This window comes from Acomys minous (genome assembly GCF_964271855.1).
Source record: "Acomys minous genome assembly, chromosome: 1".
NCBI lineage: Eukaryota > Metazoa > Chordata > Mammalia > Rodentia > Muridae > Acomys > Acomys minous.
Window position 1 is genome coordinate 39,294,698 of NC_140483.1, and position 13,085 is coordinate 39,307,782.

At 47.0% G+C, this 13,085-nt stretch overlaps 1 protein-coding gene and 1 long non-coding RNA gene across 2 annotated transcripts in view; one reads left to right on the top strand and one right to left on the bottom strand.

Annotated features, from left to right (window-relative positions):
* The window catches only part of LOC311603478, a 239,519-nt gene that overhangs the window by 139,480 nt on the left and 86,954 nt on the right, over window positions 1-13,085 (bottom strand). The gene's annotated exons all lie outside the window — the stretch shown is intronic.
* Window positions 695-13,085, top strand: part of LAMC1 (laminin subunit gamma 1) — a gene marked incomplete at its 5' end in the record, with an annotated part of 119,063 nt that continues 106,672 nt past the window's right edge. Inside the window, one exon of the mRNA XM_084792375.1 lies at window positions 695-1,106. Coding sequence (XP_084648501.1) covers window positions 695-1,106 — 412 coding nt within the window. The remainder of the gene's footprint in view (window positions 1,107-13,085) is intronic.

The window sequence follows — 13,085 nt, forward strand, 5'->3', positions numbered from 1 at the left end:
ACCCCACGCCCCGCCTTCCTTCCTTCACTCACATTCCCTCCCCGCCCACCTTCCCTCTTATTCCCTCGCTCATCCCATCTCTAGTCACGCCCATCCAGAAGCCCTCCTTCTTGCCCCCTCGCCTCCTTCATCTTGCGCCCCACCCCCCCTTTTGCTCCGGGTCCCACCCACCTCGCGCCCCTCCCTCCTACTCCATCGCCACGCCCACCTCGCGCCCCTCCTTCTTGCTCCCGCCCCGCCCACCTCGCTCCTGGGGCCCACCGCCCTCCAAGGCCGGAGAGCCAGCGGTTGCTTCTGTGGCCGCCGGGAGTCGCTGGGGAGGACGCGAGGGCGGGGAGCAGCTCCTGGCCCCGCGTGAGCTGCTGAGGAGGCCGGTCTTGGGTTTTCTCCTCCGCCTGATCCCACCCAACCCGGCAGACCCCACCCCCTGCTCCTTCCTCCTGGGGCGCGCTCTCGGGTGCGCGCTCGGAAGTCGGGGGTCGGCGCTCAGTGCAGGCTGCGCACCGGGAGGCGGCGGAGGCAGCGCGGTCTTCGCCCAGGGACGCCCACCCATCGGCTCTGCGCCCGCCTCTCCGCCACCAGTCCGGTCCACAACCCGGCTTCGGCCCGCAGCGGAGGATCGGCCTCCAGGCACGCCTCTAGGCGAGCGCAGAGCGGCACTCCAGCTTTTCGCCGAGGGCCCGCGCGCGGCGGGATGACGGGCGGCGGGAGGGCCGCGCTGGCCCTGCGGTCCCGGGGGTGGCTGTGGCCTCTGCTGGCTGTGCTGGCGGCTGCGGCGGGCTGTGTCCGGGCGGCCATGGACGAGTGCGCGGATGAGGGCGGCCGGCCGCAGCGCTGCATGCCGGAGTTTGTTAATGCCGCCTTCAATGTGACCGTGGTGGCTACCAACACGTGTGGGACTCCGCCCGAGGAGTACTGCGTACAGACTGGGGTGACCGGAGTCACCAAGTCCTGTCACCTGTGCGACGCCGGCCAGCTCCACCTGCAGCACGGAGCAGCCTTCCTGACCGACTACAACAACCAGGCCGACACCACCTGGTGGCAAAGCCAGACCATGCTGGCTGGGGTGCAGTACCCCAACTCCATCAACCTCACGCTGCACCTGGGTAAGCGGTGACAGCCCTGTTCCCCACTACTTCTCGCTCACGGCCCAGCTCCGGGGCTGCCTTCATGGAGCCTCTGGTCCGGCCTGAGGGGCCTGTCCAGCCGCGTGCTGACGGTCTGTTCTCCAGCGTGGGCCACACACAGAAATTCCTTTCTCCAACTTCTAAACTTCATCTCGCTTTGAACATCCGGTGAGGGCCACCATGTCTCATGCTAGCATTGCTCTGTTTTCTCACTCTTTCTAACCCAACGGGACTCTTGTTTCGTTGATTATTTTCTATTTCGGCAGTTGGGATTTTGGATCAACACCCCCACTCCCCTTACCCACTGAGGTGCTAATGAAACACCCATCCTGGCCCGGACTGTCACATCCCGTGCATCAGAATCTTGAAGGTCTCCCTTTAGATACGTGTCTTTAAAATGTTTAGTTGTCTCTCTCCAGGGTGGAGAAGGATCGCTTTTAGTTCTGATAAGGGAATTGAGGGGGAGCAAATGCCTTTACTGCCGGTATTACCTACGTGTAATTAAAGTAGAAGTTCACTTTTAAAGTTACTGTTCTTTAGAGCCGCTCAGCCTTAATTAAGAGCTGTTTCACTGCTAATCCTGGTAGAGAGAAAACAAAAAAGTAATGAAGACACTCAGTGTAGTTGCCGGGTGGTTTTGTTCCGGTGTAAAAAGCCTCGATGTCTGATGTCTTTACCCCCTTTGCTTTGATCCAAACCAAGTGTGGAAACATGCGCCGTGTTAGAATTCAGGAACCTGGTGTATAGGAGGAAACGTCAGGGCAGAACCATGAATGGGAAAGGCTGTGATTATCTGAATGAATCCAAATTCCTTCTGGGTCTAGGAAAGCTTTTCTTCACTTTTGAGACAGACAGGCGAGCAGAAAGTTTCATTGCTGTGTTCAGTATTAGCGTGAGAGACTGATTGTCACTGTGCTGAGCTTCCATCCCTTTGCACTGAATTTGCCAGTAGCGGGTTCTAAGAGAACTTCTGAAGAGAACAGGTTGCCCCAAGCCGGTCCAAAGCATGGCAGTTCTACAGAGCTAATAACATCTAGGATATCTGAAAGGGACATTTTTGTAGGCAAATAATCCCTAGGTCATGGGTTTGTAGTTTTCTTTCCATTGCTGACCAACATGCCAAACATTATATGAAGAATCAGAGAGACCTTTTTTTTTCTCGAGAGAAAGAATATGACAGCAAATGTCTTGAAAAGTGTAAATTACTTTGTGTGTGTGGAATCAGCTTTAGAAAAGCAAGTGTTTAGTGCCTTTGCAGTAAACACCTTAGTTGTAGATGAGTCACCAGGCAGATGGAACTTTTTGGAAAACAAGTTCATAAATGAAACTGTGAGGCCTCTGCTTTTCAGTAGTTAAACGAATGAGTTCTGGTTTGAAAAGGCATTGGAGCTGTGTAGAAGTGTGGAGGTAGGGGGCCTTGAGATGGGTGACTTTCTCAGAACAGCTGGAGACAGGCGGGGCTTCCTTAGGGTTAGGGTTTGTCCTCTTTTAAGTATCTTCAGAGTTTTTACGTCACCTAAAATTGTTTTACAATTTATGTCCAGTTTTTTTTTTTAACTTTTTACTTAAGTTTTGGGCATTCGATTCTGAGTCTCCTTGAAGCCTTGCTTAATCTATTAAAAAAAAAATTAAAGAAAAGGCTCTTGATGATCTCAAGAGCCTGAGATGCAGTTGAGGAGTTCTGAACAATGGGCTGTCAATCTTGGCTTTCCTTTTTCTCCAGGCGTAGGAGCTGAGGTTTACTTCAGGTGATTGCAGAGGGAGATAGAGTAGTCACTCCTTGCTACGTTCTCTGTTGCAGAGTCGTGTGCTAGGGTTAAGAGAGAGCAGCCAGGTTGCTCCTGTTGGGAGCCAGATGTTAGCTTTTGGCCATCAAAGAGCTCTTCCACCCCAGCAGGACGGCGATATGACATTTTTTATATGCTTGGATTTGATTCTGCGGGAAAGTTCTTCAGTTGCTAAATGACAGTCATAAAACAGGACCTCATTCTGCCTGTCCTGGAACTCACTATATAGACCAGGCTGGCCTCGAACTCACAGAAACCCTCCTGCTTCTGCCTCCTGAGTGCTGGGATTAAAGTTGTGAGCAGCCACACCCATCGTGGTTTACTCTTTTTTTTTTTCCAAGACAGGGTTCGTGGCTTACTCTTTTTTTTTTTTTTTTTTTTTTTTTTTTTTTTTTTTTTGGTTTTTTGAGATAGGGTTTCTCTGTGTAGCCTTGGCTATCCTGGACTCCCTTTGTAGACCAGGCTGGTCACAAACTCAGGGCGATCCACCTACCTCTGCCTCCCGAGTGCTGGGATTAAAGGCATGCGCCACCAGGCCCGGTGTGGTTTACTCTTAAGAAAAAGATTTAAAATCTTTCCTTTCCTTTTATTTATTTATTTATTTTTGGTTTTTTTAAGACAGGGTTTCTCTGTAGCCTTGGCTGTCCTGGACTTGCTTTGTAGACCAGGCTGGCCTTGACCTCACAGCGATCCACCTGCCTCTGCCTCCCAAGTACTGGGATTACAGGTGTGTGCCACCACACCTGGCTTAAAATATTTTCATAGCAGTATAGTTATTATCAAAATGTGCATTATGCCTTTTAGTTGGACAGTTTAGGAAAACTAGACTGGACTTACTGTACCTGTTTTGGGCTTCTGTCCCACTTTTTTTTTTTTTTTAAATGCCTGGGTATATATGCATGCATGAATGCTGTGCTCAGTCATTTAGGGCGAGTAGGCTAGGATGGACTTATCAGTGTTTTGATATGCAGCGTATTCACTCCTTGACTCCAGTTACTCTGTGGGCTGTAGCTAACTAATTATTTCCCGTGGAGTCAAGTACCATGACTGTTTTGTGCCTCCATTAAATCTCCCATCCAGTTCAGATTTCACATACCCTTAAACAAGCGATGCATACTGTGCCTTGCCTACAGAGCATGGGAAACTCCAGTGCGCACTGAGAAAGAGTAGGCCCAGCCGCCACTTTGCTGGCCTTTTGATGTTGAGTTTTACTCACTGCAGACCTTAAAAGCAAATCAAGGGGGTGGGTGTGTTGGAGAACTCTGGGAGGCTTACATAGGGGGATCTCTGGGAGACCAAGGCCAGCCTGCTCTACACAGCAAGTTACAAACCAGCCAGAGCTCAATAGTGAGACCCTGTCTCAAACTTTAGAGGGGAAAAAAAAATCAGATCACACTTAAGTAATACAAAATATACACGTTTTAGCATGATCATGAGTCAATTTTTATTATGAAAATGAAACACAAGGGGTTATAGTCAAATAATAAATATAGAAACAAGTCAGTTTGCCTTTAGTTGCTAAGCTCAACACCCAGGAGACCACCGATGACAGGTTTTTATGTAATCCTTCAGAAATGTTCATACACCAGACTGCATGATCATTTTAACTGGTACCCTTTTTGAGGAGGCTGAATTTTAACATTTGACAGGTGCACATTAGGTCCGTGTAGCCAATATGCATCACTCGAGGTTAAAAAAAAAATGCAGGAAAGCAAGCATGGATTCTGACAGCTGCCATTTCTAAACTTTCATATGCAGTAACAGAGTCGGTGTCTGGGCACAGCACATCTTTGGATACGCAGAGTTAAAGCTGCTTTGGGAGCCACAACTGCATTTTCTGCCTGTTGTGGAGAGAAGAGTCAGGCACCGGTTCCTCAAAAGTCCTCTTTTGCTTTCTGCTTTCAGATCCACTCTCCTGAATAATCTGTAATGATTACTTAGTTGCTGTTTAAAGTTAGCTTTTCTGTCTGATAATAATCAGTAAGTTTTAGCAGTATCTAGGGACTCCTTGAAAGTAGAACTGTAGTTGAGGATTTTCTTTTCTTTTCTTTCTTTTTTGGTGTTTTGCTTGCATGTATATCTGTGTGAAGGTGTCAGATCTGGAAGTTACGGACGGTTGTGAGGTGCCATGTGGGTGCTGGGAATCGAACCCTGGTCCTCTGGAAGAGCAGTTAGTGCTCTTAACCTCTGAGCCGTCTCTCCAGCTGGATTTGATTTTCTTAAACAGCCCCTTTAATTAATTCAGTCTTTATTGTGGATGGAAACTTGGCAGATAGAATTTTGGTCTTGCAAGAAGGTAGCCTTTTTCTCATTCTTAAAACAATTAGGTTAAACTTTTTATGTGAGCAACTCAGTCAGAGATTATGGAACTTCCAAAGTTAGCATCACACCTCAGTCCCCAAGCGCTCTGGAACCTTCAGGGATGCGTGGCGCTTATATGGAGGTCTTTAGTCTTTATGAAATGACTTGTGTGTATAAGTCAGAATCAACACACAAAGTGATTTGGTCCTCCCGTGAGTACGTATTAATATTTAACGTGAGACAAACAGCAAATTTGCCTTTTCTCCTGGGAAAATCTTGGTAATATGGGCTCTGACTATGCCGAGGAGTAGCTCACGCTGGTGACTGCGCTGTGGTATTTCTGTACCCTGAGGGGACACTATTTTAGTTTGTCTCACAAAGGCCTGATTTACATTTTGCAGGTTTCAACTTGAGAAGGTAAGGAGCTGTTCTCTAATGGCCGGTGGCTGCTGAATGGTTTTATAAACGTTGCTGTTGGCTATATCCCCGGTCTGCAGGTCATTGCTTTTCCTGCACATTCCTTCTCTCCTTTTCCTAAAGCACCCAGAAGGAAACGTGCACAGCAGAGGGCACTTTAGAGCGCCCCTCTCCATCCGTTTGTCCTCAGGGGTCACGTTGGTGTGGGAGGAGTCACGTTGGGTTATTTCAGTTCTAAATCCTTTCAGGAAGTCGAGTATGCTTTTTTTTTTATCATGTACCCCCCTCCCCCTGTGTGCATACAATCTCACATTACTGCCCGCAAACATTTTTGAAATACCAAAGAAATGCATAGCACAGAGCAGCCTGATAGAAAGGTGTGCAAGCCTGAAGGCCCTAAGAGCCTGTGCGCTTCTAAGCGGAACTTAAAGTTGTAATGCTCTTGCCGTATTCTAGGAAGGGGCCTTTATCTTACACTTTATAAAGCCTCCAGCTTGTCAGTGGTTAGATTTCTTGTAACTACGCCGTGAACAGGACTATGAGGGTCCTGTAGGTGGGATCTTAGAAGTCCTGGTACAGGTAAGCCTTGGAGTCCTTGGCCCAGTAGATTGCTATTTGCAGCTAATAGTCTCTTTAGCAAATCTCTCAAGGGAGTGTCTGGTTTATCCCTTTAAAATAAAAGCTCACGCCGGGCAAGGTGGCGCACACCTGTAATCCCAGCACTCGGGAGGCAGAGGCAGGTGGATCGCTGTGAGTTCGAGGCCAGCCTGGTCTACAAAGTGAGTCTAGGACAGCCAAGGCTACACAGAGGAACCCTGTCTCGAAAAACCAAAATCAACCAATAAATAAATAACAGCTCACGTGCAGATTAATTCAGAGATGCCAGACTCCTTTGTTTTCTTCCCTGATTTTCCTTTGGCCGTTGTTCCTTTTTTTACTTACATTCCCAAATTCTTATCATTCCACGGAATGTCTCATCACCTCAGGCCTTCCTTTACTGTTTGCAAATGTAAGGCTGTGTTTCAGGTCGGCTCTTTCTTCAGGTCTAGTAGCTGGCTGTGATCAATATGGGATGGGTGGATGGCGCCATGTTTAAAACTAAATTTACTTCTTACTGTTTTGCCCAACTCAGAGAAAGCCGGTGTGCCACCTCCCACTGAATTTCACTCGATTATTGCCAGATCTTGACAAATAAGTGGTCTTTTAGCCTTCCACTTTGCTCCTTGTACAGATATCTCTCAGGTCACAAGGGGGGTTTGCCCTGAGTAAATCCACTGCAACTTGAAAGTACTAGAACATGAAAGTGCTTGTAGCACACACAGCTTACTGGGGGCCACACCTAGCAACAGTGCCCTGTAGAGCAGCTGTGGCTGAGAAGCTAATGCAGGGCTGTCATTCTTTGTTCCCTCCCAGGATTGGTCAAAAGTACCGCACCAGGTATAGTCCAGGAAAAGATCAGTCAAAATCCAAAGTCTGTGTCTACTAAATGTGCACCAGTTATTTTTCACTGCAAACTCAGAAATCCAAGGCAACCCATCAAATGCCTGGAACTCTCAGTGACCGAGTTGCCATATTTCAGAACGACCAGTAGATCTAAAATGTGTATTGTATCTATAATTTCTTTCTTCCTTTATTATGTGTACAGTGTTTTGCCTGCATGTACGCTTATGCGCCAGAAGAGGGCACCAGATCTCATTATAGATGGTTGTGAGCCACCATGTGGTTGCTGGGAATTGAACTCAGGACCTTTGGAAAACCAGCCAATGCTCTTAACCTCTGAACCATCTCTTCAGCCCCTGTATCTATAAATTTTTAGTGAAAAATTCCTTAGTGGCTTTTCTGGTAAGATGTCCAAAGCCTTTGTCCTGTTGGTCCAGAATGTTTCCAACAACTAGGTTCATTTGTAATCACTTCTGTGCAGAAAAGAAGTGGAACACTTCCCTTGGGCGTCAGCAACTCGGGCAGGCAGGAGTCTCTCCAGGTTTTTCTTTCTCCCCCGTGTCTGTCCCTACTTCTTGGCCTGGGTTTTGCCATCTGTTAAACCACCCTGTCCCCTGTTGGTATCTGTCATATACTATTATGTCTTGTCTTACTTGCCTATTTCTGCCTCTAGGACACACTGAAAGTCTTTGTGATTTCATTATGTTTAACTTCAAGACAGGGTCCAAGTTCAGTTTCCAGAACCCAAGTAGGCTGGCTCACAACCACTTGTAACTGGAGCTCCTCCACGTGTGTAGACACACACTCATACACATAAATAAATCTAGAAAGGACAAAATGAAACTCCCACAAATAAGCAGGTGAGGTATGGGGACCCACACCTGTAATCTCAGCATTCAGGGATCCTGGGGAACCAGGATCTCAAGGTCATTCTCTGATACACAGTGAATTCAAAGCCACTCAGGCTGTCCTGAAGTGCCTGGCTTTAAGCTGTCTTTCTGCCTCAGCCGCCGAAGGAGTTGAGCTCCCAAGGGTGTGCTGCTTTTCCCAGAGAGTCATAGTCTTCAAAGGCAGGTGTAGCACTCAGTCGTCATTTAGTTAAGTAAAATTAACCCTTTTGTTTTGTTTGTTTTTTCAAGACAGAGTCTCTCTGTGTAGCCTTGACTGTCCTGGACTCACTCTGTAGACCAGGCTGGCCTCGAACTCACAGTGATCCGCCTGCCTCTGCCTCCCGAATGCTGGGGTTAAAGCCATGCATTACCATGCCTGGCTCTCAAATTAAGCCTTGTTAATTGCTTGCTGTGCCTGGGCACCATGAAACCTTGTGATGGATAGTGATTCCTAGGACCTTGTACTGGTCCCCTGCCTGTCTGTGTCCCTAGATTTGGGGGTAAGAAAACTATAGGCCTCTTACCCAAATCTATCTCAGCCCTGCCATCTAGGGGTTTTTTTTGTTTGTTTTTGTATGTTTCGTTTTTTTTTGTTTTTTGAGACAGTTTCTCTGTGTAGCCTTGGCTGTCTTGGACTCGCTTTGTAGACCAGGCTGGCCTCGAACTCACAGAGATCCACCTGCCTCTGCCTCCTGAATGCTAGGATTATAGGTGTGTGCCACCACACCTGGCTGCCATTTAGTTTTATATGAGCAGAAAGCTATGAGTAGTTTATATTCTCTAAATTGGTTACAAAAAAAAAAAAAAATCAAGCCAGCTTGGTCTACAAAGTGAGTCTAGGACAGCCAAGGCTACACAGAGAAACCCTGTCTCGAAAAACCAAAAGAAAAAAAAAGAAAAAAAATCACATGACTTGAAAATCACATGAAATTTAAATTGTAGTACACGTAAAATTTTATTGGCACAAAATTAAGCTCATTTAATAACATTGTTTATGGCTGTTTTTGTGCTACAAAGGTAGATTTGACTAATTAGGACAGATTGTATTGTTCTTATAGAAGCTGAGGTATCAGTGTCTGGCCCTTACTGCACAGTTGTGGTGACCTCTGTTTATGTTACCATAAGTCTTAATTGAGAACTGCAAGTAGAGAGAGGGTCCACTTAGCCATGTGGACGGAAGCTTTCGTGTCTTCTGTGTTAGTGGCGTGTCCTGCAGAGTGTCCAACGGGTACGGGTGTCGTAAGTAAAGGGCCGGCTGGAGTACACATGCCCTAGGATCGCACATTAATTCACCTTCTTCAGAGCGGTCCTGAGTGTTTCGTCAGCACCATCTCTATTTTCCCAAGGCATGTGTCAGTGTAATAACAAGTATGAAATGTGGCACATAGTCATTTTATTTCTGTAACTTTAAAAAAACTAAGGTGTGGAGATGATACAGATTTGAAAGAACTGTGTCATTTTAGTTTATCTTGCTTTTTCTTTAAAAAAAAAAAGATTTCTTTTTATTGTATGCACATTGGTGGTTTGCCTGCACGTATGTCTGTGTGAGGGTGTCAGATCTTGAAGTTACAGACGGTTGTGAGCTGCCATGTGGGTGCTGGGAATTGAACCCAGGTCCTCTGGAAGAGCTGAGCCACCTCTCCAGCCCCTTGTTTTTTGTTGTTTTGTTTTTTGTTTTTACTCTGTAGCCCAGGCTGACCTGAACTCATTGTGTAGGCTAGGCTGGCCTGGAACTCAGATGTGAACTACCATACCCACCTCCGTGTCTGTCTTTTTAAAGTAAAAATTAAAACCATAATGTGACTTGAAGTTAGCCAATGTAAAAATTCTTAAATATTTTTTATTTTATGTTAAGCGTATTTTGCTTGCATGTATGTATCTCATTACATGTGTGCAGGAACCTATGGAGGTCAGAAAGTGTCATTGGAGGGCTGGAGAGATGGCTCAGCGGTTAAGAGCACAGACTGTTCTTCCAGAGGTCTTGAGTTCAATTCCCAGCAACCACATGGTGGCTCACAACTATCTATAATGTGATCTGATGCCCTCTTCTGGCCTGCAGAGGTACAAGTAGGCAGAGCACTGTATACATAATAAATAAATAAATAAATCTTTAAGAAAGAAAGAAAGAAAGAAAGAAAGAAAGAAAGAAAGAAACAAAGAGTCATTGGAACCGGTGCACCTGGAATTACAAACAGCATGGGCTGCCACATGGGTTCTGGGAACCATACCGTCATCTCTGGTAGAACAGCAAGTCCTCTTAACTGCCGAGCCAGCTCCCCAGAACACAGTCTATGTAAATTTTTATGAGAAAACTATTAGTAAATTTTTTACTCTTAAATGTATATTTTTTGAAATTGTATTGGTAACACCTTCTTCTCTTTTAGAGATGGTCATAACCAAGTTTTATCTAAAAGTATATATGCACTCGTCTGTTGTTGAAGAGGCTCTCTGTAGTGGATTATCTGATCATAGGAGGGAGAGAATGTGCTGAACGGTTTCACTCACTTGGCACGGATGGCCCTGGATTTAGGACAGACACATATGAACATGATGGCACGTGAGGTGGCACAGACGAAGATGGGCCGGCTGGGCCATTGGTGTGCCGGTGAACAGCTGTAGATGCAGAGCAGCCTCTAGTCCTGCGTTGCAGTGGTCAGTCGCATGCGCAGTGATCTCGTATCTGCTCAGCGCTAACAGGAAGTGGAACAGAACCTGGCTTTGCTTGTGTCTCGTCTTTAGCTGGTCTTAACTGGTGGTCCTTCTGCTGCCCTCTGGGACTTAGGGAGAAATATATCAAAGTTTAGAGCAGAGCTGTTTATTTATTTTCACTGCTCAAAGTTCCTGAGACTTAAAAATAAAGGATGAGCCTGTTTTGACTTAAGTGGTCAATTTCAGCATAAGGTTTCAAGATGGCTGTGCACCAGGGTTCTGTTGCCCTGTCTCGGTGGCTCGCCCTGAGATTTGTAAGGAGGCTCTTCTGGGATGTGCAAGCTCCTTTCTTGTAAGTTGATAAAGTCAGATGCTTGTTCATTTGGCCCTAAAATCGAGAGCTTGCTTAATAGGAGGCCTCCAGAAAGCGTTCTGAGGTCCCGTCGGCATCTCTTCCCGTGCAGTCTTCCAGGGGCCAGCCTAAAATAACTGGGCCCAGTCAGGCTGGTGCCCTGTGCAGCTCCATATTCATGAAATAAACTGAAGGCACTATTTCTTCCTTGGACAATGCACACTCAGATGTCTTGTGGGAGGAGCACCTCTGGCAGGCTGCGAGGTGAGCTGGGGATGCGCGTTGTTTCCTTCTAAAACTGCAGGGCTTCCAGTCCCTCGGCTCCTCTTATGCTGTGTTTTCCAGCTGTGGGGTGCCTTCCTGCTGTACTGAAGGCAACACTGAGGGATTGTTTTATTTCTTGAATTTTTATCTCATCTCTTTGTTTTGAAAAATTGGTGGAAAACTTGATTCAAAGTAGGTCATTTTCATGTTTCTCATCCCCTTCCCCCCTCCCCCTTCCCCTCCCCCTCCCCCTTTCCCTCTCACCCCCTCCCCCTTTCCCCCTTCCCTCTCCCCTTCCCCTCCCTTCTCTTTCCCCCATCCCCCCCTCCCTTGCCTTCCCCCTTCTCCTCCCCCCTTTACTTCATTCTTTTTTCTTTCTTTTTTTTGATTTTCAAGACAAGGTTTCTCTGTGTAGCCTTCGCTGACCTGGACTCACTTTGTAGACCAGGCTGTCCTCAAACTCACAGCGATCCACCTGCTTCTGCCTTCCGAGTGCTGGGATTAAAGGCGTGCGCTGCCACCACCACACCGGGCCTTTTACTTCATTCTTCAGACAGGATCTTGCTGTGTTGTCCAGGCTAGCCTCCAACTCACTATATAGCTATGTAGGTCAGCCTGGCCTTGACCTTGAAGCATTCTTCCTGACCCAAGTTTGCAACTGCAGAGCATACAGCTGTGCTTTTACCTAACTATACTACACAGTCTATAGGTGGTTTGTCTATGGACTTAGTTTTGGTTTAAGAGAGGCAAGTGCAGGATTTGGGGAGAGCTAAGAGATATTTCCTTTTCTGCCATCTGGAAGTTGCTGGCATTAGTAGGTACTAACCAATATCTGTTGAGAGAACACGTGAGCCAGCTGATTCAAGCTGCCCTCCAGCCTATGTTGGCTGAAGTTCCCAGGGAGCTGTTGTGAAGGCCCGTGTCAGCCAGGGAGTGTTGGGGGGCGGGGGGAGCAGGCTGTGGTGTAAGATTGTAAGCTCCTGGTTGTTGTCCCAGGTTTGGAGACTTTAAGCACACGAGTGTGATGACTGCTGTGGCCACAATGTCAAGGATTTATTTAATTTTTTATTTTTAAATAATGTGCCTTCTGATTCCCAGGGTGAAAAACTAGTTGTTGGGCGAATGTTCTCTGCTCTGAAGACTTCCTCCTGTCTGTACTAGGGAGTGACTTGTCATGGAGTCTTGTTGGATATAATAAATTCACGCTTGAGGTGTGTGGCTTTCTTGGAGAAGTGTGTGACAATTCCTGAACATATGTCCACTTCTGTGAGGAGCTGGTTGCATTGGGATTTGATTTGTGGAACAAGGACATTGTTTAAATGGCGGCCAGGGAGAAAGAGCTTCACCTAAGGGTAGTATAATATGTAATATTGAAGACACATGCTGCGCCCTGAGGGAATTTGTGATGTGTTTGAGGGGATGAGACAGAAACAGGATTGGACGGATTGAAAGAGCTAGCGAGTGCCTGCAGAGCACCTGAGAGGTAAGGAAGGGGAAGTCAGCCAGGAAACAGCTAATGGCCACGAGGGAAGGTAACAGAAGAGATGGATTGCTTCCTAGTCTTCTGGCTCCGAGCGAGGGAGGAAGGGAGAGTGGTGAACCCTGTGCTGGCTGCCTCTGAGTGCCTCGCCTCTCTGAAGAACCAGGTGAGAGTCATGGTTTTCCCGTGGTCACACAGGTGGGGGTGGGTGGGATTCCGAGTTGACTTGCTTTGTTTCATGTCCTTGAGGCTGAGAGCGGACTTGCCACACTGAGCTGTGGAACTGACGAGACCTTACTTGGCAGAGGGCTAAGTCACTCCATCAAAGAACTAAGCCTGGAGTCTCTGGTCTCTGACTTTGATCAACCCTCCCCCCCC